Below are 26,270 nucleotides of genomic sequence, written 5' to 3'. Positions count from 1 at the left end.
ATTTTCCTTATACATTCTTCCATCAAGGGGCATTTAGGTTGTTTCCAGGTTCTGGCTGTGACAAACAATGCTGCTATGAACATAGTTGGAGCATATGTCCTTGCATGATTAAACATCCTTTGGATGTGGTATTGCTGGGTATTGAGGAAGGTTGTTTCCTAATTTTTTGTGAAATAACCATACAGATATCCAAAGAATTTTTACCAGCTTGTATTCCCACCATCAATGCAGGAGTGTTCCCTTTACCCGAAAACCTATCTTGCATAAGTTGTCATCAGTGTTTTTAATCTTGGCCATTCTTATGGGTGTAAGATGTAATCTCAGAGTTAAGACAAAATGGCAGCCTATGGAATCGAAAGAGATCTTCACTAACCCCTCATCAGATAGAGGTCTGATCTTCAAAATATACAAAGAACATAAGAAGTTGGTTTAATTAGTAGCTGTAATTCTTACTTGATAACTGTTTTGTTATATGTAATTTTACTATGTTAAAGCCTTCCTTTTTATTTAAACAGAAAAGGGGAAATGGTATGGGAGGTCCTTCTGTCTATGTGTTGTTTTTATTGGTTAATAAAGAAAGAATCTGTCTTGGCCTGTGATAGGGTAAAATAGAGCTAGGCATGAAAAACTAACCTAAATAATGGGAGAAAAAAGGCAATGTCAGGAAATTCCCTGCAGCCTGTGATCTGGAACCTCACAGACTCATAACAATATACAGATTAGTAGAAATGGGTTAATTTTTCATATAAGAGCTAGCTAGCAATACACTTAAGCTTTGGCCAAACAGTATTACAAATAATATAGTTTCTGTGTATTTATTGTGGGACTGGGTAAGACAGAAACCTCCTGTAATTCCCATTTACTTGGGTCCTCTCTGTGGTCACTGTCATATTACAGTAATGTGTTTATCTTATTGGTTACACCTTGTTCTTCTCCACATTTTTACCTACTAGTTATTATGAAGATGAATTTCTCCCTAAACTTTATCTTCAAATTTATAATAATAACCTTAGCTTATGCAGAATTTTGATGACTAAAAATATATAGAAAAGTATGTTTTTCATCCAAGACCTATGAGTTCCACCTTTAGATCACAAAGTTCAGTTTATTGATTGAATGAGAACAATTGAATTCTTTAGGAGGCAGCCTGGCCCTAATTCTGTCAATGCTTTGTAGGCCCATATTTCTGTATGGCACAAGAGACATAAGCCCAGTCTGAGGTGGTAACAACTCTGCGGACAAGCTGTTTCTGTTTAAGAATAGCCAGGATGTGCTGCTCCTAATTTCTTTTGTTATAAATGTAGATCATCTGAGAGGAGATGTTGGCTGAAGCTGATGACTTAAGAGTTTAGGAGGTTTGGTGCTTCCTTCCTTTGTAATTTGGAGGATGTCTTATAGAGATGCAAATTGAGGCCTTTGTGACTGCTAGCATACAAGTAGATGCGAACATGACTAAAGCCCTTTCACCTGGTTGCCTAGGAGACAACCTAATGTGTTTTCCCGCTCAATTCATGTGAGGATATATAAACTGCTTGAAGAATAAACGAGAGATCTTGCCCTTCCAAGATGATCATGTAAGCTGCGTTGGTTTATTCCTCGTGACTCCGTTCCAGTCCAGTTAGGGAATCTATGTTGGACCCACACGGCCCCCAACAATGCTTAAAAGATGCAGATTGTTTTCCTTGTTTCCATTCTTGACCTTAATTTTTCTGATATACAAAACTAATGATAGATGGGTATACACTCTAAAGTACAGTCCACTGATTGTGTTTTATGTACAAAAGTTTTGGATAGTGATTCTTTTAGGATTCCTTGTAAGATTAATGTTCAATATAGGTGGTAGAATGATTGATTCTTTCTTGGTAGCCATAGTAGGTGGCATGCCAGCAAGAAATTTGGCTACAAAAAGATGCTTTTTTGTCGTTCATGTTCTTTTAATCTTCAATAAGTTACATAGACCTAAATGTATAATGGGATATTAACATGATTTCATTTTTAATCAGCTAATGGGGATAAAAAATATGTTACCTGTACTCTGTAGGAATTAGAGCAAAGACACTGTACAGGATAAAGTTTAGAATACACAGATATTTGTTAGAAGTACTTTGACCCTGAAGAATCCTAGTAGAGAACAATGATTTGCTTACCTGGCAGATCTTGCAGCAAGGGTTACAAGATATCTCAGACTCATGTGGGGCTATTGTATTATTGTGTATTGCAAATAATGCATATTGTAAAACTAGAGTCATGGAGGCATGTCAATTTCCAATTCAGTAAGACATGTAAATTTAAGTTAGGAACCTTGGTATGAGGAAATACTTTATGTAACAATCAGTATGCTCTTGTATGGCTGTTCATGTTGCAGTCTACCCAGTCAGACAGAAGAGACTTATGAATAAAAATAATAATAATCAAGAGAATATGTGAGTGTTTCTTCCCTAATTCACGCAGACAGAAAAATTCTTAGTCCCATCATTGCTATGGATTCCTTCAGAGCACCAAACTACCTAAAGGCTGGGCTTACTAAAGAGTATTAAACTTCTAAGGAAGCAAACATAGTACCTTAATACATAGTACCTTAATATTATATATTGTCAATAAAGTTTAGGCAATTATCATAGTCATAATCAGTGAAAGAACACTGGGCATTTTTATCTCATATTACACAAAATACCAAAATGTCTATTCTCACCACTTGTATCTAAAACAATAACACATATACACCATTTTTTTAAAAATAAGCATTTAAAAACATGAAGTAAGATATTTGTTAAGATAGTATGTCCATAAAAAGATAGGTCAACATAAATATATAGAGTAATTAAGATACAATCTGTACATACACAAAGGATAGTGTTATTTATGGCCCCTTCATTTTAACTGGTATAAAAGTGAATACAGACTTTATCTGTGTCATAACATGAACCACTTTTAAAAAGTATCTTTACATGTGTGTTTTGCTTGCACGGTTGCAAGAACATTGTGTGCATGTGTGATGTTCTTAGAGGCCAAAAGAGGGTGCTGGATCCACTAGAACTGATGTTGAAAATAGCTGTCAATCAACATGTCAGTGCTGAGAATCCAACCCATGTCCTCTTCAAGATCATCAGGTAATCTTAATCACTGGTCATCCTCTCCAGCTTCAAGAACAACTTTTAAATACATATTGTCTCCAGTTTTCACCTAAATTCAATGTAATTAAAATAATATTTCTGAAATAGTTTAGAAATTTGATTAATAAAGTTCAGAATTTAAGGAAAAAAAATCCTAAGATCGCAAAATTCAGAAATGTTGAGCCCAGAAATGTGATATTATTTCTTGTGACATGTTCTCTTTTGTATAAAATCATAATTATGTTTGTGTGTATTCTACATGCATAGATAGGCATGTATATGAATGAGACATCAAGAAAACCACAGGAAATACATCATACCCAAACACAATTTCAAAAAAAATATCAGAATTGTAGAATCACTATTGTGGTGTTGGTGTTTTGTTTCTAAAAATGTGCTATGGAATATCAGGTCTTCAGTAATACTGCTTGCTGACATGTTCAAGTAGCCCTTACTGTCTATAATTTTATATAAACAAATCTAGGTTGCACTTCATACTGTGGGATTGAAAGTCATATGAGGGTGGTTCCATTTTTTGATACTTATAAGCAGACCAGTGGCTATAGGAGATAGAAGAATCCTAAGTGAAATGCTGCAGACAGCTATGATTTCAAGGCACTGCAGACAACCATGGTTAGGAAACTTCCTCTTTCTCTGACACATGTGCTCTAGCTTTTGTGAGAAAACCAAGAATTCTTTTTACTATCAGCTTTTCTTAATAATATTTTACTGCCATTTAAATGCTGGTGCTTAGAAGTTAATTTATTGCTTTTAAATAATGTGTGATTGTAATGTCCACAGAAACTACTACTTTTCTGTACAAGTACGAGAAGGAGATAGAACTAAGAATCTTCACAATTAATGTCTTTGTCCTTTGTAAAGGCAGAAAATGTATTGGTACTTTGTATTGCTAGAGATCAACAGGAAGGAAGATTGTGAGGGTTCAGAGAGGACTGTTTAGCCTCTTCTACAAAAATAAATATCTCTGTGTGGGATTTTGTAAAACTCATGTGACATCTGAGAAACAGTTTTAGTGAGTGACTCATGAGTAGGAGCAACTGAGACATCCCATCCTCTCACTTCTGCTTCCACAGAGGTTTATGTTATGACTTGTATCACTGTGAGAGGATCATTATAAGCCTGTTGACAGTAATAAGTTGCAATGTCTTCTGACTCCAGGCTGCTGATGGTGAGAGAATAATCCGTCCCAGACCCACTGCCACTGAACCTTGATGGGATCCCATTTGCCAAGTTATTTGTATAATACATCAGTAGTTTAGGAGATTTTCCTGGTTTCTGCTGGTACCAGTTTAAATAATTGCTAATGCCCTGACTGGCCCTACAGGTGATAGTGATTTTGTCTCCGAGAGATACAGGGAGGGTGGATGGAGACTGGGTCATCTGGATGTCACATATGGCACCTAGTAATGGAAACATAAGAAATTCCCACATAGTTAAAAGTAATAAAAGAAGACCTCCACCAAATGACAGTCAAAAATAATCACTGTGTAAGAGAAATTCCCATTTTATTCCCTTGTTACCTGGGAGTAAGAGCAACAGGAGTCCAAGGAGCTGAGCAGGGGCCTTTATGTCCATGCTGAGTTCTGATTGCAATAAATGCTCGGGATGTTACTGGTATATGAAGAAACCCTCAAGGCTTTTCAGTGAATGCATGCAAATCATTGCAAACCAGTGAGGAATGGGCACAGCTGCAAAAATTACTAATCTCAGTAACTGAACACAATTCCTGTTTCCCCAGATGCTTGAGGTCAGACCACACATCTACAGAAAACATATTTTTTTAAAAATATAAATAACATTTGGACGTTACTTGAAAATTCATACTATCATAACATTGATTTTGAATTTTATATATCAAACATACAATGTGAGTTGTATAGAGGCATATCCTGCTGTCACAAAATATACATCAGAAAAGGGACTACTTTAACTCACTGAAGTTATTCTTATTTGTAAGAAAGAATTATGTATCCTTATTGAGGTTATTGTGCTAGTTTTCTGAGATCATTTCATTACATTTAAGGATATTTTTTAATGTGGATAATATTTTATGAATTAAAAAGACTTAACAGCCTTGACCATATTTTACTAAGGTACACAATAAGGAATACACATATAAAACTTTGATCTCAACTACATTTGTGGAATTTTCACTCCATCTGAAGATTGAGGTATTTTCATTCCCAGTCAGACTACATTAATTGTACCTTTGTCTCATTTGAGATCCTCCATATTTAAATACTTCTGTACTACTATTTCCCACAATTCCTCAGGATTTACTAGTGATGACAGACTTAACAATATAAAACAGTATATAGCTCTGCTGAGTATTACAAATGATATATTCACTTTTTACTATTGAGCACCTACTGGAGACATCATCCTGATTGAAGCAGCACCCTCTCTGTCTGCAAACAAGCTAAGATGAAGAAAACTTTTCACATCTTTATTACACAAATATTCAAAAACTTTGTATCTCAAACCTATATTTTTGTTTTGGCCATCTACCTTTTTTATTCAGCAGGCAAATTAGAATATTCTTTCTTCAGTAGCCTTGCCCTGGAGCCAGGAAGTATTTGTGATCCTTTAAAAATATAACTGTGAAAGACCAGACTATGCCTGAACCAACTGATTTTCCAGGACTTGATTGATGAGTGAGAAAAGACAACTAGTCATGAAACAGTTTCTTAAAGATACATGACACACTCCCTACCAGAAGTACCAAAGAGCAGCTTTTTGTAGATAAATAGTAATAATTCCCCTCTATTTATTCTAATTTCTACAAGTTGTATCTGTGATCTTTGAAGTTTGTAAGACAGTTCTGCCTTCTAATATAATAGCCCCAGTATCTAGGGGAAGCAATATTCATAGATTTTTAATGAATGGTAATAGGAGGTTTTCGGGTAAATCCTATAACAAGCAAATAACTATTTTGCAGGGTATCTGAAATCTGAAATCTTACCAGACCACCTTTAATAATATGTGCAAATATGAAAGGAATTCTAGAAACATTCAATTTCCCTTTGCTAATGACCCTTATAATCAATTAAGTAATATATAGTTTTGTTTTTGTGTTATTCCTAAGAATGTATTTTTCATGGTACAAAGGTGAGCACAGGTGCCTTATAAAACATTTGAAAACACTTTTTAAAGAAAGTCTAACAAGCCTACTGTATAATACAAATTTGTCCTTGAGATTTGTGTGTCTTTCTAATGTACTGCTTAATAAGAATGCAGAAGTATTGGACTGGTGCTGTTTCTTAGTACTAACTTAACACATAGTCAGTTAGTCATAAAATATTCAGAACCAAGAACATGTCATAAAAATAGAAAACCTAGCCCTAATCCATTACCTGGGTAAGAGATTTTTTTTTCCCTCAAGGGGATCACCATAGTGGTGGCTCTATACAGAGATTTTTAGAAATCTTTTGGATTCTAATAAGGAGAGTTAAATCTGCCCCATGCTCACTGCCTATGAAATAGTCAAGCAAACCAGATTCCAGATGGTATGCCTAGGTTGTCATAGGTTTAGTAATGGATCCCTTATTCTGCTATCACAAAGCCACTAAATTTTTCTGATTGGACTTCCATTCAGAATTCTACCTTCACTAGTGGTGTTACTAATGATTGTTACCTTGGCAAGACCTGCAGTATGCAATGAGGTACACATCTCTATACCCATGTGATGATTACAAATAAGGTAAATATCTATGCATAATTGTTAGGAATTCTCTTTATTTGGTTATCTGAGATAGAAAAACTCACCCTATACATCAGAGTCACCTTCTCATGGTGTTCCAGACATAGTCTGTGCAGAATCTGTTGATTGCTGTCCTTTTGGCACTTATCTCTGGTTATGGAGTTACTCATCTAAATTTTTCTTGTCTTAATGCTAAATTTATGTAGCCCGATGATGACTCTGACATTGCCATTGGTGTAGTCATATTTTACTGACATCAAAATCCTGAATCTTTGTATCTCCAAAGTGAATTAAAGATGATTTGATTTCTAGGAAAATTATAAAATCCATTATCAGATGAAGACTACTAAGGTATACTGTTCCAAATACTAAGCAGCTACTGTGTTCTCTGGTTCTCCACTATGAAGAGAGACATTCCTGTATATAAGCCCACTTTGTTTCACCCAATATAAGAAATCTGTTAATTTGTAAATGTTCTTTTTTCATAATTACTACTACAACTACTAATTTACCATTGCTACTATTGCTAGGAGTATTGGTAGTCATAGTAGCAGCACTAGTAGTAATAATTTCTCCACTTCTTTCTCTTCCTACTTCTTCACATCTGTGATAAGTATGAATGGTAAGTGCAAGTGCTTTCCATACAAAGCACATATGGAAAAATTTTGCAAGACTCTTTCTTCACTATCTGGAGACCAAACTCACATTATCAGGTGTGTGTGCACTAATTACTTCATACCATTAAAGTGATACTACACAACATAAACAAATATAACGCATCTTTAGATAACTAAAATAATATTCCACAACAATGTTCCTCTAGAAATCCTAGGTTATAAAATAAATATACTAGTGTCATATAGAGGAACTTTCTTTATAAGTGAGTCCCAAAGACATAAGAAAATACAAGTATTCTCAATTTTCTTGCTTGTCCACCAGAACGATTTCATAAATACTATCGATAAACACATACATTCTATTGCAGAAAATACAGAAATGGTGGTGGAATTGAGCTAAAAGTTTCATCCAGGCTAGACAGCTTTTTCTGTTCTGGTAGTTTCTCTGCAAAGTCCTGATGGAGAAAAAGGTTATCAAAAGTCTTCCTAAGATGTGGATTTCATTATCTACAATAATGGTCATCTGTTTAGCAGGGTGCTAACTGGTAGAATAATCCCAATCATGAGGCTAAATGAGAACTTTTTGTTTAGATCTCTGACCCTCCTTCTGGCAGAGAATGGGTGTCTGCTATAGTAAATCCAAACAAGTCCATGGCTGAGGAAGTTATATGTCCTATGAGGTAACTTACAGCTGATATTTTTCTTAAAGTCTTGTTTTGAAATTGTTTTTTATTTGTTATGCTTATACCTATAAATTAATAATGCTGTCAACCTTCATCAAAGAAAGTCCTTAATGTAGTGGCTAGTATTTAATGTAGAGGCTCAAAAGTTTTCAAAGTGTTAAGAATAACTATGGTATGTTCGTACTCAAGGGTCATCTCAAAGAGGATGCAGAAAGAATGTAAGGACAAAAAAGAAATCAAGGAAATCTGTGAAGCAGTGGATTCTGGACATGATAATTGTACTCTTGTGTTCATTGCTGTGTTTAATTGCCCCTTGTTGGATCCATCAATATTTTACTATGAATGGAAGAAATTCTGATTAGTTTCTACTCATCACTTAGAGAGTTTTAGAAGTTAACAGCTTTTAAGAAAGTCTCTGCCATTTTCTTTAGTATGTAGCCATTATAACCATTATACATTTACAAGCTACTATGTTCTACTATATAGTTGGAAGGGTATTTGGGGAATAAGATTTTCAGTATTAGAGGAAATAGGGTAATTAGGAGTTAAAATATAAATATAAAATAATTATTTTATTTTTAATTTTCCAAAGTATTATAATACATTAAAATAAAACAAAATAAAAAATGAACAACATAGGCAATATATGGTGAACCAATAAATGAACAAAAATATGGGCCTTATGAAAAAAGGAGAAAAGTTAAACATACAGAAATCATAGTTAATGAAGAACTCTCAAACATCCAGGTCCTGGAAGCTCAAAGGCTCTTAAATAAATTTAATGCAAAAAACTGTCCCAAAGTGTTGTAATAAGGCCATGTGTTGGTTCCTGGCTGTTCAGCCCCAAAACAATCACACAGAAACTATATTATTTAAACCATTAGCTCTAGCTTCATGCTGGCTAACTCTTATATTTTAATTTAACTCATTTCTATTAATCTGTGCGCCCACCAGCAAAGTTTCAACATGTCTGTCTCTGGCAGCAGCTCCCTCATTTTTTCCTGATTCTGCCTCCTTTCTCCCAGCATTTAGCTTAGTTTTCCCTGCCTAACTAAATACTAACTTGCTATAGGTCAAGCCAGTTTCTTTATTCATTAACCAAAAAAAAAAAAAAAGCAACGCATAGACAGAATAACCTCCCACACCACGAAAGATCAAGTCTCAGATACAAAGTAAATAAAGCATGAAAAGAAATAGATGTAGATACAAAGTGCTGTTACATTGAATGGAATCTTTCAGACTGACACTGATGTTTTAGTAAAAAAATAACAGGTGAAAGATAATTGGACAATATAGCCAAAGTTAACAAGAAATAAGAGCAAAATTTGCCTGCCCACCAAATAATACAATTAGCAGAATTCTTTCATAAAAATAAAAGAAGAAGAACCCTCTAACAACAAAACAAAAAATGAAGTTAACCAGGTGGTATTGGTACATGCCTTTAATCCCTGCTTTTAGGTGGGATTAGCGAAGTAGACAGATGGATTGCTGTGATTTCAAAGTCAATCTGGTTTATAGAGTAAGTTCTACTACAGGTTCCAAAGCTACAAAGAGATGCTTTACCTCAAAAAAAAAAAAAGAAAGAAAGCTGATTTAACAAACTTGAAAATAGGTTTGAATTAGATTCACCAAGTTTATACCATAGTTTTTAAAATTTAATTTAATTTAAAAAAATTAAAATTTTTCCATAAATAAAAACACCAACCCAAACATAAATAGGAACAATGTAAAAAATATTCCAAATTGGGAAATATTAGTATGAATACGTTCCTACTCATACATAAATGTGAATGTAATTTGGGATCAAACCTGGAGTCAAAATAGTGACAGCTGAACAAAGATAAAAAGGAATGATTTCCGCATCAGAAGAGAAAAACTTCATGAGTAAAATTAAAATGTACTGTGAAATTAGGTAGTCGGTCAATGAACATTCTTTACACAAACAGAAAGCAAAGGGGAGTAGAATATACACTATATTAATAAAATTGAATTTATATCAAAAGTTTAAAATGTAAAATTTTAAGTACTTACATAGTAAAGGAGAGGGTTTAACAAAGGATTATGTTTTTAGGTTTCTGTCTTTTTTACATGATAATTTTGAATAATGAAGGCAGGCAAGAACTGTAGAATGTGCTTTCACTCACCTTAGGTTCCATCATTCCTGGTTGTTGAGATTTGTAGCATGAGGACCTGCTTGTTGGGGGTTTCTGTCCTGCCCGATTCCCACAGCCAGTAAATCCCAAAGAAAATTACACAGAGGTCTCCATAAGTTATAAACTGATTGGCCCATTAGCTCAGGCTTCATATGAGCTCTTATAACTTATATTAACCCATTATTCTTATCTATGTTAGCCACATGGCTCAGTACCTTTTTTAGTGGGGCAGGTCACATCCTGCTTCTTCAGTGTCTGGACAGGACTGCAGGAAGAGCTTCCTTCTTCCCAGAATACTCCTGTTCTCATTGTCCTGCCTCTACTTCCTGTCTAGTTGTCCCACCTATAATTCCTGCCTGGTTACTGTCCAATCAGCATTTATTTAAAACATGATTGACACAATACAGACAATTCTCCCACACCAGAGATTGTGTTTGCCATTCTAATGAGACAATCTCATTGTTAATGCAAATGAAGCAAACTAAGATGCATGACCCTTGAGGTGTAGCCAAGGCAGGCACTCATGTTACAAGTCCCTCAACTACAATCAGGAATGTGGAGTTCCTCAGCACCTCTCTTACATACAGATAACTAGCATATGTGGCAGCTAGAACATTGTAAGCAAGTATGTTTATATTAAGATCTGAATCATTGTTCAAAGAATATGTGAATCTTGGAAGTAGCAATATACTCCAAAATTCTAAGGCTCCACTCTTCTGATCTTGATTGTGAAATGAAATATGTGCATGGCTCAGTAACACTAAACCTCCCAGACATCCCAGAAAATAGTTTGGAAACCTCATATAACATGAGGTGTGGAGACTGGCCTGTCTTCTGCAGGTACCATTTCAGATATTTTATTTCACTACTTTCTTTGAACCTCTGACTAGACCTTCGAGAGGTAGTGTCTTGATCTCTTAGCCTGATAGGCAGGGAGGCTAGAGTTTGGTTTATCACAATATTACCTCTGGACGCTGAAATAGAGACAGAGAAGTGCAAAGTTAAGGACATAGTAAATCTATAATCTTTCTGGATATTTTTAAATATTTATTTTAAATTAGATGTTATTTTTTATACAAAAATTATATATAAATTTCCCTATTGAGAAACTGAGTAAATTAAAAGCTCCAAGGGGGTTCAATGTGTCAATTTTACCATCCCATTACATCTATGTCATAATCTTCATTGTAGAACACTTTTCCATTGTTTCCCTTTTATTTCCTATTCTTCAGCCCTCTCCTGTGATACAAGAAACATCCTAAACATTCATTAACTTTCAATAGCAAGACCTCCAAAAACAACTTTTTTTGCTCCTGGAATTCATCCCTTCTCAAGATCCCCTTGCTGCATTCTTACCTTCTTATTTGTGATTTGTAATTGCTTAATATTGTAAAGATCACATAATCAGGTTTAAATGGATAAACAAAAAAATCTAAATAAGGTTGGAAAATATTTTTTTTAAAAAACTACATTTATATTTAGCTATGTATAATTTTATATTATTAGTCATGTTTTTTTTTCATATCATTTTATGGTACCCAATTATATTCTTAATAAGCATTGATGTAAAGCATTAATGTAAGCATTGATAAAGTAGACCTAAATAGTTTTCAACTCAGTTTGTATCTAAAATTTGAATTAAAAAACACAATTATAATACCATAACATCACCAGTTAAGATTGCATAAGATAAGCCAAAAACTGAGACACAGATAAAATAAAAATATTTAAAATATCATCCCAGCACTCGGGAGACAGAGGCAGGTGGATCTCTGTGAGTTTGAGACCAGCCTGGTCTACAGAGCTAGTTCCAGGACAGGCTCCAAAGCCACAGAGAAACCCTGTCTCGAAAAACCAAAAAAAAATAATAATAATAAAATAAAATATCAGATAACTCTCATTTAGAGCTGGAGTTCCAGGGCTTTTCTGCATATTATTGTCCTATGAGTCTCAGTATTTGTTTCCACCTACTGTAGAATGATGGCTGAAAAGACATCAATCTATGAGTATAACAGAATATTTTTAGAAGTCATTTTGTTGTTGTAATTTTTTAGACCAGTAGTATTTGGTTTTTGGTTTTACAGTGTTGTATATGGGTTCTATCAAATGGAGTGAGTTTCCAATCATATCAGATATAGGTTGGTTATTCCTACAATGTTTGTGACTCCCTTGCTTTAGCATATTTTGCAAGTATAACAGATTGTAGACAGATTGTGGATTATTTGATACTTACTTTTTTTTTTTTTTTTGGTTGTCTGTAGAATGCTTTTCGGTGTCACAGGCATTAGAACATGGGAGTGAATGTTATATGGAGTCTCAACCAGCCCTTGTTCAATGATTTGTGTGACAGTTTTCTTCAGCAGTAAGGCTTGACTATCAGTCTCTGGTAAGCTGCCAACCAATGGAATGACTTCATAACATCCTCATTTGTATGGGAAGTTCTATTTGATCCTTTGGCCAACAATAATTTGATGAAACCCAGTTCTAGCATGGGAAGTTGTTTTTTTTTTGATGCATAATTTCTACTTTCCCTCCTATGGAAGTCCATGTGTCATCCCCCTGAGGTTTCTTTGTCTATTCTACACTTCTCTGAGTGGTCGATTATAGAATGGTCATATTTACTTATTTTTTATTTATTTTTTTTATTAAAAATTTCTGCCTCCTCCCCACCTCCCATTTTCCTCTCCCTCCCCCCACTCTCCTTTCCCTCCCTCTCCAGTCCAAGGAGCAGTCTGGGTTCCCTGCCCTGTGGGAAGTCCAAGGTCCTCCCCCCTGCATCCAGGACTAGGAAGGTGAGCATCCAAACAGACTAGGCTCCCACAAAGCCAGTACATGCAGTAGGATCAAAACCCAGTGCCCATGTTTTTCAGTCCCAGTCCAGCTGGCCTTGGTGAGCTCCCATTAGATCAGCCCCCACTGTCTCAGTGGGTGGGTGCACGCACCCCTCGCAGTCCTAACTTACTTGCTCATGTTCTCCCTCCTTCTGCTCCTCATTTGAACCATAGGAGCTCAGTCTGGTTCTCCAACGTGGGTCTATGTCTCTATCGCCAGATGAAGGTTCTATGGTGATATGCAAGATATTCATCAGTATGGCTATAGGATAGGGCCATTTCAGGCTCGCTCTCCTCAGCTACCCAAGGAACTAGCTGGGAACAACGCCTAGGACACGTGGAAACCACTCTAGAATCAAGTCTCTTACCAACCCTAAAATGACTCCCTTAATTAAGATATATAATTCCCTGCTCCCTTATCTACCCTTCCTCCATCCCAACAATCCCATTCCCCCAAGCTCTCCTGATCTTCCCCTTCTCACTTTTCTCTCCCTGTGTCCCCTTACCCGCATCCTAACCCCACCGCCAAGTTCCCAATTTTTGCCCGGCAATCTTGTCTACTTCTAATATCCAGGAGGATAACTATATGTTTTTCTTTGGGTTCACCTTCTTATTTAGCTTCTTTAGGATCAGGAATTATAGGCTCAATGTCCTATATTTATGGCTAGAAACCACTTATAAGTGAGTACATTCCATGTTCATCTTTTTGGGTTTGGGTTACCTCACTCAGAACAGTGTTTTCTATTTTCATCCATTTGCATGCAAAATTCAAGATGTCATTGTTTTTTCCGCTGAGTAGTACTCTAATATGTATATATTCCACACTTTCTTTATCTATTCTTCCATTGAAGGGCATCTAGGTTGTTTCCAGGTTTTGGCTATTACAAATAATGCTGCTATGAAAATAAGTGAGTAATATGATATATATATATATATATATATATATATATATATATATATGTGTGTGTGTGTGTGTGTGTGTGTGTGTGTGTTTATGAATCCAGATTGCTTCATCTGCTTTGTATTTTTCTAGATCCACACACTTACTTTATGATTTTATGATATCATTTTTTAAGATATCATAATTCTTCACTGTGCAAATCTACCACATTCTCTTTATCCAGCCTTCTGTTGAATAGCATCTAGGATGTTTCAAATTTTTTGCTATTATGAATAGATCAGCAATAAATATGGTTGAGCAAGTATTTTTGTGATAGGATGAAGGGTCTGTTTACGTAGACTACAGGGAACCCCAAGAATCAGAAAGTGAAGGGAGTGAGGAATGCAGATGGAGGACATATGGAAAACAATACCCTCTAAAATCATTAATTAATGCTTATATAATTTCATAGAGATCAAAACAACAATTACAAGGACTACATGGTTCTGTACCTGGCACTCTGTATATATTGTACAGCTTTCAGTCATTAGCACTTATATGAGACTCCTGAATATGTAAACCAATAGATATTTGATTCTTGTGCTTATTCCTGGGTTTTTTTTTTATTTTTCTGGTGCCTAAACTTGTCCAACATTAATATGCTGGGTTTTGTTCTATCTTTACTCTATTTTTATGATTTTTTTGTTATTTGTAGAAACATATTATTTTCTAATGATACATATAAAGTGAACAAATTTTGATTAGAGAAATGGGAAGGAACTGGGAGGCATAGAGGGAGATAAAACTGTATTCTATCAAAGCCATATGAAAAAAACCCTATAATTAATAATGGGGGAGACAAAATCCTACAAATGAATAATAATAATAGCAATGAAATTAAAAAAAATCAGATACACTAGAGCAAACTTTCATGGGGACACCCTTTCTGAAAGACCAATTGGCAGCAGATGACTCCTGAGAAAGGGGGACTTAACCTTGTAAGGTATGAGGCCCTTAACTGGTTAATAAATATGAACAGGTCAGCCATAAAACCACATACACACAAGGAACAAAAATTAAATCAATATAGTGTATTTGTATGTGTGTGTGTGTGAGAGAAGGGTGTGGGGAGAGAGTAACAAGATTAATCAAGGGAACAGTAGCTATAAAATTAAAAGTGAGGTATTGTGACATGGAGAAAGGTAGAGAAAGAAGAGGATGGCGAAGTGGTGCTGGAGGAATGGCTTAGTGGTTAAAAAAAAACTGGTTGCTCTTCCAGAGGTCCTGAGTTTAATATCCAGCAACCACATAATGGCTCACAGCCATGTATAATGAGATCTGATTCCCTCTTTTGGTGTGCAGGCATGTGCAGAACGCTTTATATGTGATAAAACACAAGACACAAAATAGAAGTGATGAAGCACATAATTTAATTAAAATGTAAACATATTTTAGAAACAACAAAACAAAATTATGAAATGGACATAATTAGAAATTTCTTGTCCATATATTATCTCTTTGATCCTTGCTCAAGCTCATTATAGAACACTATAAAAAAGATTCTTATGTTTAGAAGATTAGTGGATTTTAAAAGATAATTGGAAAGTAGAAAAAGACAAGATCTCCTGAGTAAATTAGGAACATGACAACCATGGTAGAGTGATGTGGGAGTGATTTCTTATTAATAAAGAAACTGCCTAGACCCATTTGATAGGCCAACCCTTAGGTAGGCGGAGTAAACAGAACGGAATGCTGGGAGAAAGAAGCTGAGTCAGGGAGTCGCCATGATTCTCCCACTCCAGACAGACGCAGGTTAAGATCATTCCTGGTAAGCCAGCTCGTGGGCTACACAGATTAATAGAAATGGGTTAGATCAATATGTAAAAGCTAGCCAATAAGAAACTGAAACTAATGGGTCAGGCAGTGTTTCAAAGAATACAGTTTCCGTGTGGGTGGCGGGACACAGCCCGCTGCTCCGTATTTCAACAGAGTGGCATCCAACATGCTAATGAACTCCACGTAAAACCTGAGAGGGCTTAAAAAGGAGAGAGAGAGAATTTAAGACAGCTTTTTGCTGTTTGTGGGTTGCGTGCTGCAAAGAAATTGTCCTGACTCAGCAACAGGAAAAAAACTGGCTGTTTTAAAATGCCGGCTTTCTGGGCTGTGCCGCCATTGCGATCTCTGTCTGGCTCCTGTGGGAGACAGAGCTTTTGAATGGAGCATTTGGAGTAAAGCTCTACGGCTTACTTGATGGCAATGTCGACTGCTGTGTGCCTGGAACTGTGTGTGACTCAGGGGCACCAAATGGCTCTAAGGCAGGAGAGGCTTGGCTCAGCTCTGCCATGCTGAACTGTGCTGGTCTCAGACAGGAACTACCGTAATTACCATAAAAACAGCGCATTTAAGGTTTCAACTGGGCAGGACACAGGCGGTACCGTATTACCTGTACATGGTGCAACTTAAGTTTTTAAGAACTGCTTAACATTTTAATAAATGCTCCTGGATAGTAAAAAAATGTTAGAGATTCACAATAAAACAGATTCAGACATAAAATACCACACTGTTGGATGAATGTACGTAGGCTTGAGAGAGAGAAGAAAAAGAATATAAAAAATAAAGTTTAAAAAAAATATGGTTTAAAAAAAAAGGTAAAGTCTTTAAAGAGACAGAGTACAGATAGTTAAGAGATTAAAAGAAATAAAAAAAAATAAGCCACGTAAAAATGGAAAATTCACAGAGAGTCTGGATTATGTACATTGTGCTTTCTTTAAAATTTTTGACTGTAAAGGAGCTAAGTACAGAGAGACATTTCATTCTATGGGCTGCCAAGTGGAACCAAAATGGATATCGTGAGGGTATGACTTCAAAATTTGGGTCTAAGGATATGATACTTTGGAAAGGGTCTTCTTTTGTTTTCACAGAGGACCAGACCCTGTGGATTTCTTCTATTACAATTTGGTATGATAGACCACGCCCTCCTGAAAGGTTGTTGTGAACATCCTCAAAAAATTACTTCACTCAACTGGCAACTGAGATAAACCTGGCACACAGGTTACACCCTAAATGATCTGATTAGCAGCGCCCCCATTCAGCAGGAAGCAGTTTGGAGAGAAAAAACTGCGCCCATGTTCCCAAAATATTGTTTGTAAATGTTCTTTTACATTTAAAGGGGGAAATGATATAGGTATGAGTAATTTGCATTGGTGTGGATTTTACAGTCAATTTTGTTATATGTATATGTATTTCTGATCTTGATTAAGGTATTGTGATTGTGTAGTTCATTTAAAAATGTAATGTATAATTAAGAAATATAGGTTAATGGTTAATCATCAATAATAGTCAATCTTGTAGTCATGTTAGTTAGATTTTCTAGATATATAGAGATACATTTCAGTTAGATAGACATTCTTCATATCTTTCAAAGACTGCAGAATATGGCATTTAATGTTTTAATAACTTAGGACTTTTCATGACAATGAGACATATCTGTTCCTGGTGGCACCAATCTACTTCGAGAGGAAGATGGGCATCGAAGAGGATCCTTATGGAGTTGGATAGCCATTTGGGCAAGAAACTGCTCTTGCCTGGACTGTTGCATAAAATGGACACAGAGAACCCGCAGAGAGAGGACTGCTGAACTTGCCTAAAGGTGAGATGGTCTTTTGGGGTTCATGACTCATGAAAGAGTCTGTGAGACATTCTGCAGGACACAGCAGATAGTGACTGAACTGTCTTTGAAATTTCCTGCTTCATGAAAATGTCTACTGGATACTATGGGTCTGAAGGCTGAAGATGGATGCCCCAACCATACAAAAGAACTTTGGGTGACTGTCCAGGCAGCAAGATGTCTCTGTCATTTCTAGAGTTTTCTTATTTCTTGTTTACTTAGGTAGTATTATATCCTTCTGGAGTCTTTGATGGAGTTGGAGAATGAATAGATAGTTATAGTTTTCCTTAGTTATGATAAAAGATAAAATAGATATAAATATTGTAACTGTAATTCTGGCTTGATAACTGTTTTGCTATATGTAATTTTACTATGTTAAAGTTAAAGCCTTTCTTTTTTGTTTAAACAGAAAAAGGGGAAATGATGTGGGAGTGATTTCTTATTAATAAAGAAACTGCCTAGACCCATTTGATAGGCCAACCCTTAGGTAGGCGGAGTAAACAGAACGGAATGCTGGGAGAAAGAAGCTGAGTCAGGGAGTCGCCATGATTCTCCCACTCCAGACAGACGCAGGTTAAGATCATTCCTGGTAAGCCAGCTCGTGGGCTACACAGATTAATAGAAATGGGTTAGATCAATATGTAAAAGCTAGCCAATAAGAAACTGAAACTAATGGGTCAGGCAGTGTTTCAAAGAATACAGTTTCCGTGTAATTATTTCGGGTAAAGCTAGCTGGGTGGCGGGACACAGCCCGCCGCTCCGTAACACAACAGTAGAGAGTTGAAGGAGAGGGGAGAGGCGGGGGGGGGGGGGAGAGAAAAATGTTGAGCTCAATAAATTAAATTAAAAAATAACAAATTAAAAAGATAATTGGTCCTGTTGCAGAATCTAATCTTTCCCCCTAAATGGTTGCACTATTCACATTTTCTCATTAAAAGAAATAAAGACAAAAATGATACAAAATATTACCTGGTTCAGTTACCTTATAAGCCCAGAAAAAAAATAACAAAATCAACTTTAAAATGCCCATTAAAATGACATATTTTAGTAAATAATTTTGTTATGAAAGAGATCACTATTTTTACACAGGTATTCATAACTGTTGGATATTAAAATATATTTTTTCTGCATTTTAGAGATTGATCTTTTTGTCTGTGCTACTGGGGTTATATGTAGGAAGTGGTCTCCTGTGCCCATGTGTTGGAGACTACTTCGCACTTTCTTTTCTATCAGGTTCAGTGTTGTCAGATTTATATTGAGGTCTTTAATCCATTTGGACTTGAGTTTTGTGCATGGTAATAGATATGGATCTATTTTCATTATTCTATAGGTTGACATCCAGTTATGCCAGCACCATATTTTAAAGATGCTTTCTTTCTTTGTATAATTTTAGCTCCTTTGTCGAGAATCAGTTGTTCATAGGTTTGTGGGATAATTTCCGCATCTTCGATTCAATTCCATTGGTCAACATCTCTGTTTTTGTGCCAATACGAAGCTGTTTGATTACTGTAGCTTTGTAATATAGTTTTAAGTCAGAGATGGTAATGTCTCTGGAAGTACTTTCATTGTATAGAATTGTTTTGTCTATCCTGTTTTTTTTTCCATATAAAGTTGATTATTGTTCTCTCAAGGACTGTGAAGAATTTTGTTCGGATTTTGATGGGGATTGCACTGAATCTATAGATTGCTTTTGGTAGAATTGCCTACTCATTCACATTTATGCTTACTGCTGACCTAGTCACAATAGCTAAAAAATGGAACAGGTAGAGATGTCCATAAACCTGAGTGGATAATGAAAATATGGTACATACATTCCATGCAAATTTAATTAACTGTAAAGAAAAAATAAAATATTGGAAATTGTAGGAAAATTGATAGATTTTCAAAATATAATATGAAATGAGATGACTACAAATCATAAAAAATATGTTTGCTCTCATGTACATATCTCATGTGCTATCCTGCTGTCATAATAGGATTTCTATTACTGAGAAGAAACACCATACCAATGGCAATGCTTATAAAAGAAAACATTTAATCCAGAAATTAATTAGAAAAATTAGAAGAAATGGGGACTAGAGAGTATACATGATTTTGTGGAGATGAATTAATGGGGGTTACCTGTAAATACGAGAACATCATTGAGCTTTTATCTCAGACCAATCCTCCTCTGTAGAGAGCAGTATGCAAAAGCCCAGGTATGCATAAAAGTACATATGAAGGAGACAGTTATGAGGACTTCTTAAATTTGAAGAATTATTCAAAAAGTTTCTCTTCTATATCAAGAGCAAAAGTAATATATCAAAAGATGGTGACCAGTGGATTAAAGACCCTAATATTAATCTGACCACACTGAATCTGATAGAAGAGAAAGTGGGAAGTACTCTACAACACATGGGCACAGGAGACCACTTCCTATGTAGAACACTAAAAGCACAGACATTAAGAGCAACAATGAATAAATGGGACCTCCTGAAACTGAGAAGCTTCTGTAGGGCAAAGAACACTGTCATTAAGACAACAAGGCATCCTAATGATTGGGAGAAGATCTTCACCAACCCCACATCAGACAAAGGTCTGATTTCCAAAATTTATAAAGAACTCAAGAAACTAGACATTAAAACTCTAATTAACCCAATTAAAATTGGGGTACTGAACTGAACAGAGAATTCTCAACAGAAAAAGTTCAAATGGCCAAAAGATACTTAAGGTCATGCTCAACCTCCTTAGCAATCAGGGAAATGCAAATCAAAACAACTTTGATACCATCTTACACCTGTCAGAATAGCTAAAATATAAAACACCAATGATAGCCTATGCTGGAGAGGATGTGGAGTAAGGGGAACATTCATCCATTGCTGGTGGGAATGCAAACTTGTGCAACTACTTTAGAAATCAGTGTGGCGGTTTCTCAGGAAACTAGGAGTCAACCTACCCATGGACCCAGCAATTCCACCACTGGGAATATACCCAAGAGATGCCCAATCATACTACAAAAGCAGTTGTTCTACTATGATCATAGCAGCAATATTTGTAATAGCCAGAACCTGGAAATGACCTAAGTGCTCCTCAATAGAAGAATGGATAAAGAAGGTGTGGCACATATACACTTTAGAGTTTGATTAAGTGGTAAAAAAAACAATGACATCTTGAATTTTGCATGCAAATGGATGGAAATAGAAAACACTATCCTGAGTGAGGTAACCCAAACCCAAAAAGATGAATATGTACTCACTTATAAGTGGATTCTATCCATAAATAAAAGATATTGAGCCTATAATTCGTGATCCTAGAGAAGCTAAATAAGAAGGTGAACCCAAAGAATAATATATAGTTATCCTCCTGGATATTGGAAGTAGACAAGATTTCTGGACAGGGATTGGGAGCATGGAAGTGGGGGTGGGGTAGGGATAAGGGGTGATGGTGAGAGAGAAGGGCAAAGGGGAGGATTGGGGGAGCTTGAGGGAATGGGATGGTTGGGATGGAGGAGGGGTGGATGTGTGAGCAGGGAAGTAGATATCTTAACTAAGGGAGCCATTTTAGTGTTGGCAAGAGTCTTGACTCTGGAAGGGTTCCTAGGTGTCCAACGTGATGTCCCTAGCTTGTTCCTTGGGCAGCAGAGGAGAGGGTGCCTGAACTGACCTTATCCTTTAACCATATGAATGAATATCTTGCATATCACCATAGAACCTTCATCTGGTGATGGCTGGAGATAGAGACAGAGACCCACATTGGAGCACTGGACTGAGCTCCCAAGGTCCATATGAAGAGCAAAAAGAGGGAGAACCTGAGCAAGGAAGTCAGGACCGCGAGGGGTGTATCCACCCACTGAGATTCAGTGGGACTGATCTAATGGGAGATCACCAAGGACAGCTGGACTGGAACTGATGGAGAATGTGATCAAACTGGACTCTCTGAATGTGGCTGATGTTGGAGGCTGATGGAGAAGCCAAGGTAATGGCTCGGGTTTTGATTCTACCGCATGGACGGGCTTTGTGGGAGCCTAGTCTGTTTGGATGCTCACATTCCTGTACCTGGGTGGAGCATGGAGGACCTTAGACTTCCCATAGGGTAGGGAACCCTGACTGCTCCTTGGACTGGAGAGGGAGTGGTGGGAAGTGAGAGGGGGGAGGGAAGGGAAGTGGGAGAAGGGGAGGAGGTGGAAATTTTCATTAATAAAAGACTAAGATGAAAGTGATAACTGGCATACATTTGTGTAATTGTTTAGAGAAAGACAGAGACAGAGATAGAAAGACAGAAACAGACAGAGTTGGTAGATGATAAATATGTAGATGATAGATAGATAGACAGACAGACAGACAGACAGATAGATGATAGATAGATAGATAGATAGATAGATAGATAGATAGATGATAGATAGATAGAAATTGATTCAAATTGGCAGAGAGACAATCTACAAAATTTCCTGGAGGACAATAGTTGATGCCATTTCTAATCCTTCTTAGACCACAAGAACCAGGGCGAAGAATAAATATTGACCAAACAGAGTATATGAGAATATAACTGGAGTGAGAAATGATACAACATAAAAATATTGAGATACTTAAGCAAATCAGATGAGCTTGTAAACGTATGCAGTACTCCGTGTATACTAGTCTGTGTCACCATATGAGAGCAATATGAGAGCACATCCAATGTCTATAGCTGTAGGAACATGTAAGTTAGGCCTATGTCAATCTTCACATCTGCCCCAAAAGTCTTTGTTACTGGTGAATCTTCGCTCACAGCAATGTGGGGAACTATTGCAAATTTCTCACTATTTATTCCTTTATAGAAGACACCTAGTCTATAATGTACCCTCATTTGTGAGGGCACATTCACTTGACACATTACACTTCCATGTGCAATACCATGCCCACCCTAGAAGACAGAGGAATATAGAACATCCACATATCGAGAAAGAGTAAAGAAACTTGATAAGACTGCAGAAATCTGATGTCCTGCCCCCAAACCTACTTTTCACAGGAAAGCAAGTAACACACCAAACTGAGAAGAATCACACCCCAATAGGTAGACAAGACTTACTGGCTTTGATTGTTTTGATTATAATTGAAAAATTATAAAGATAAAACACTCTGCACAGTGTGTGCCAGAAACAGCCTAGGGTAACTGAGTTAGATTCTAGACATATTTCCAGGAGTAACTCTTTCATTATAGAAACCATAAATAATTTTCTATCATCAACAATAATGCCAGATTCACAAATATCAATGTAAAGGCTGAAGCACATATCTTAATTAAGGGAGCCATCTTAGGGTTGGGAAGAGACTTGGACCTAGAGGGGCTTCCAGGTGCCCAAGGCGAGGTCCCCAGTTAGTTCCTGGGGCAGCTGATGATAGGGAACCTGAAATGACCCTATCCTATAGCCATACTGATGAATATTTTGCATATCACCATAGAACCTTCATCTGGCGATGGATGGAGACAGAGACAGAGACCCACACTGGAGTACTGGACTGAGCTCCCAAAGTCCCAATGAGGAACAGAAGGAGGGAGAAGACGAGCAAGGAAGTCAGGACCAAGAGGGGTGCACCCACCCATGGAGACAGCGAGGCTGATCTATTGGGAGCTCTCCAAGGCCAGCTGGACTGTGACTGAAAAAGCAGGGGATAAAACCGGACTCTCTGAATATGGCGGACAATGAGGGCTGCTGAGAAGCCAAGGACAATGGCACTGGGTTTTGATCCTACTTCATGTTCTGGCTGTGTGGGAGCCTAGCCAGTTTGGATGTTCACCTTCCTAGACCAGGATGGGGGGGGGGACTTTGGACTTTCCACAGGGCAAGGAACCCTGACTGCTCTTCAGACTTGGGAGGGAGGGGGAGAGGAGTGGGGGGAGAGGGAGAGAAGTGGGGGGACGGGGAGAGGAGTGGGGGGGAGGAGTGGGAGACTGGGAGGAGGCAGAAATTGTTTTTTTTTTCTCAATAAAACAAAAAGAAAGTTAAAAAAACTAAATTACAAAAAGAAGTATTTAAAGAACAGTAAAATTAAATTTTTAAATGGATATATCAATTTTCTGTTTTAATTCCCCTTAGATAATAAAATATACACAATACTTTTAAAAGATACTCAAAATGATGTTCTCAAGACTACTTAGAAAGATAAAAGAGAATATGGATTGACATCTCAATCTTTAAAAGGCTGAAGGAGAATTTAGCAAACTTACATACATCATTGAAATGTATCTCAATAAAGGGGTTAAGAACATAATGGGGCAACACAGAGAATTAGCTGATCTTAGCTAGTTGGAGCTCACTGACTTTAGACTGACAGCTGGAGAACCTGCAAAAAACCCATCTAGGCCCTCCCAATGTGTGTGACAGTTTTTTCATTTGGGAAGTTTATGGAGCCACTGGCAGTGGGATCAGTACGTATCCATAGTGTGTGAAGTGACTTTTTAGACCCATTTCCTATGGAGGGAGTCCTTGTTCAACCTAGAAACGGGGGAAGGGAAAGACATAGTTGACTTCCCATGGGAGGGCTCACAATGTGAGCAGTGGCCTCTAATCTGCTGATTTTTTTTCTTTATTTTTTATTTATTTATTAAAGATTTCTTCCTCCTCCCTCCACCGCCTCACATTTCCTTTCCCCTCCCCCACTCAAGTCCCTCCCCCTCGTCAGCCCTAAGAGCAGTCAGGGTTCCCTGCCCTGTGGAAAGTCCAAGGACCTCCCACCTCCTTCCAGGTCTAGTAAGGTAAGCATCCAGACAGCCTAGGCTCCCACAAAACTATTATGTGCAGTAGGATCAAAACCCAGTGCCATTGTTCTTGACTTCTCAGCAATCCTCATTGTCCGCTATGTTCAGCGAGTCCGGTTTTAACCCATGCTTTTTCAGACCCAGTCCAGCTGGCCTTGGTGAATTCCTGATAGAACATCCCAATTGTCTCGGTGTGTGGGTGCATCCCTCGCCGTCCTGAGTTCCTTGCTCGTGTTTTTTCTCCTTCTGGTCCTGATTTGGACCATGGTATTTCAGTGGGGTGTTCCAATGTGGGACTCTGTCTCTGTCTCCTTTCATCGCCTGATGAAGGTTAATATCCAGGAGGATGACTATATGTTTTTCTTTGGGTTCACCTTCTTATTTAGCTTCTCTAGGATCACGAATTACAGGCTCAATGTCCTTTATTTATGGCTAGAAACCAATTATGAGTACATCCCATGTTCCTCTTTTTGGGTCTGGCTTTGCTGGAGAGGTTGTGGAGTAAGGTGTACAGTCATCCATTGCTGGTGTTAATGCAAACTTGTGGAACCACTTTGGAAAGCAGTGTGGCAGTTTCTCAGGAAATTCGGGATCAACCTACCCATGGACCCAGCAATATCACTCTTGGGAATATACCCAAGAGATGCCCTATAATACAACAAAAGTATATGCTCAACTATCTTCATAGTAGCTTTATTTGTAATAGCCAGAACCTGGAAACAACCTAGATGCCCTTCAATGTAGAATGGATGAAGAAAGTATGGAATATATACATATTAGAGTACTACTCAGCAGTAAAAAACAATGACTTCTTGAATTTTGCATGCAAATGGTCAGAAATAGAAAACACTATCTTGAGTGAGGTAATCTGCTGATTTTGAGAGTGAAATCTGCCCTGACCTACTTCGACTGAACCTGATAAGTTTGGACACCTGATAAATTAGACACTTTGGAGACTAGCCTGACCTTTGAAGGAATCACTCAAATTGATTTTTCATTACTATCTAAGAAACTCTGACTCTACTGGAAAGAGAAGGAGGATGACTGTCCAATGGTAACTGGCAAAGAGAGTGAAGTCTGGGTCTGTATAACATCACCACTGGCTCCTGAATTTATTAGAATATAGTAAATAGTAATGAGCAAATTCTTGATCAAGCTTTACGAAAACTTTTGTTTTTTCTTTTAAAATTAGATCCCAGTTTTTTGTGGTTTTTAAAACATATCAAATGCTTTCCTCTTTTCACATACACACACAAAAGTGAGTTGGGGGTCCTAAAAGTCATTGTCCACACCACTCTATCCCATCTAAGTCAGAATCTTCATCCTAGCACTGATCCTGTCTTTAATTTCTCATTGTCACATACCTAAATTCCACATACCAATCCTGGAGAATAGGGCTTGTTTCATCACACATGGAAAGTACACATAGGCAAATGGAGCTTACCCTCTATCAGTAGTCTTGGCTTTCATCTCCCTCTTTTCTTATCCAGCATCCAGAGCATTAGAAGAAACAGGGACTAGACAGTATACATCATTTTGTGGAGATGAATTAATGAGAGTTACCTGTAAATACAAGAACATCATTGAGCTTTGATCTCAGACCAATCCTCCTCTGTAGAGAGCAATATGCAAAAGCCCAGGTATGCATAAAAGTACATATGAAGGAGACAGTTATGAGGACTTCTTAAATTTGAAGAATTATTCAAAAAGTTTCTCTTCTATATCAAGAGCAAAAGTAATATATCAAAAAATGGTGACAAGTGGGACAGTAGAAGGTTGCTGAAAGACTGACAGTATAGTTCAGAAGAATTGTAAATATTGATTAACAAAATATTCTTGTTGTCTAATTTGAAATTTACTTACATTTTATCTAAAATCACACAACCTA

The 26,270-nt window shown here is 37.0% G+C and overlaps 1 gene segment (V, D, J or C); it reads right to left on the bottom strand.

Moving 5' to 3' along the window:
• Positions 1-4,211: 4,211 nt before the first annotated feature.
• Positions 4,212-4,709, bottom strand: LOC121432935. The segment is given in 2 exon segments: positions 4,212-4,534; positions 4,655-4,709. Coding segments are annotated over 2 exon segments (378 nt in total).
• Between the last annotated feature and the right edge of the window lie 21,561 nt (positions 4,710-26,270).

The sequence above is a fragment of the Microtus oregoni genome, unplaced genomic scaffold, assembly GCF_018167655.1.
Source record: "Microtus oregoni isolate MIOR12 unplaced genomic scaffold, Mior012 000002F_ref0000024, whole genome shotgun sequence".
NCBI classification, from domain to species: Eukaryota; Metazoa; Chordata; class Mammalia; order Rodentia; family Cricetidae; genus Microtus; species Microtus oregoni.
This window is presented reverse-complemented; position numbering and strand designations above follow the sequence as displayed.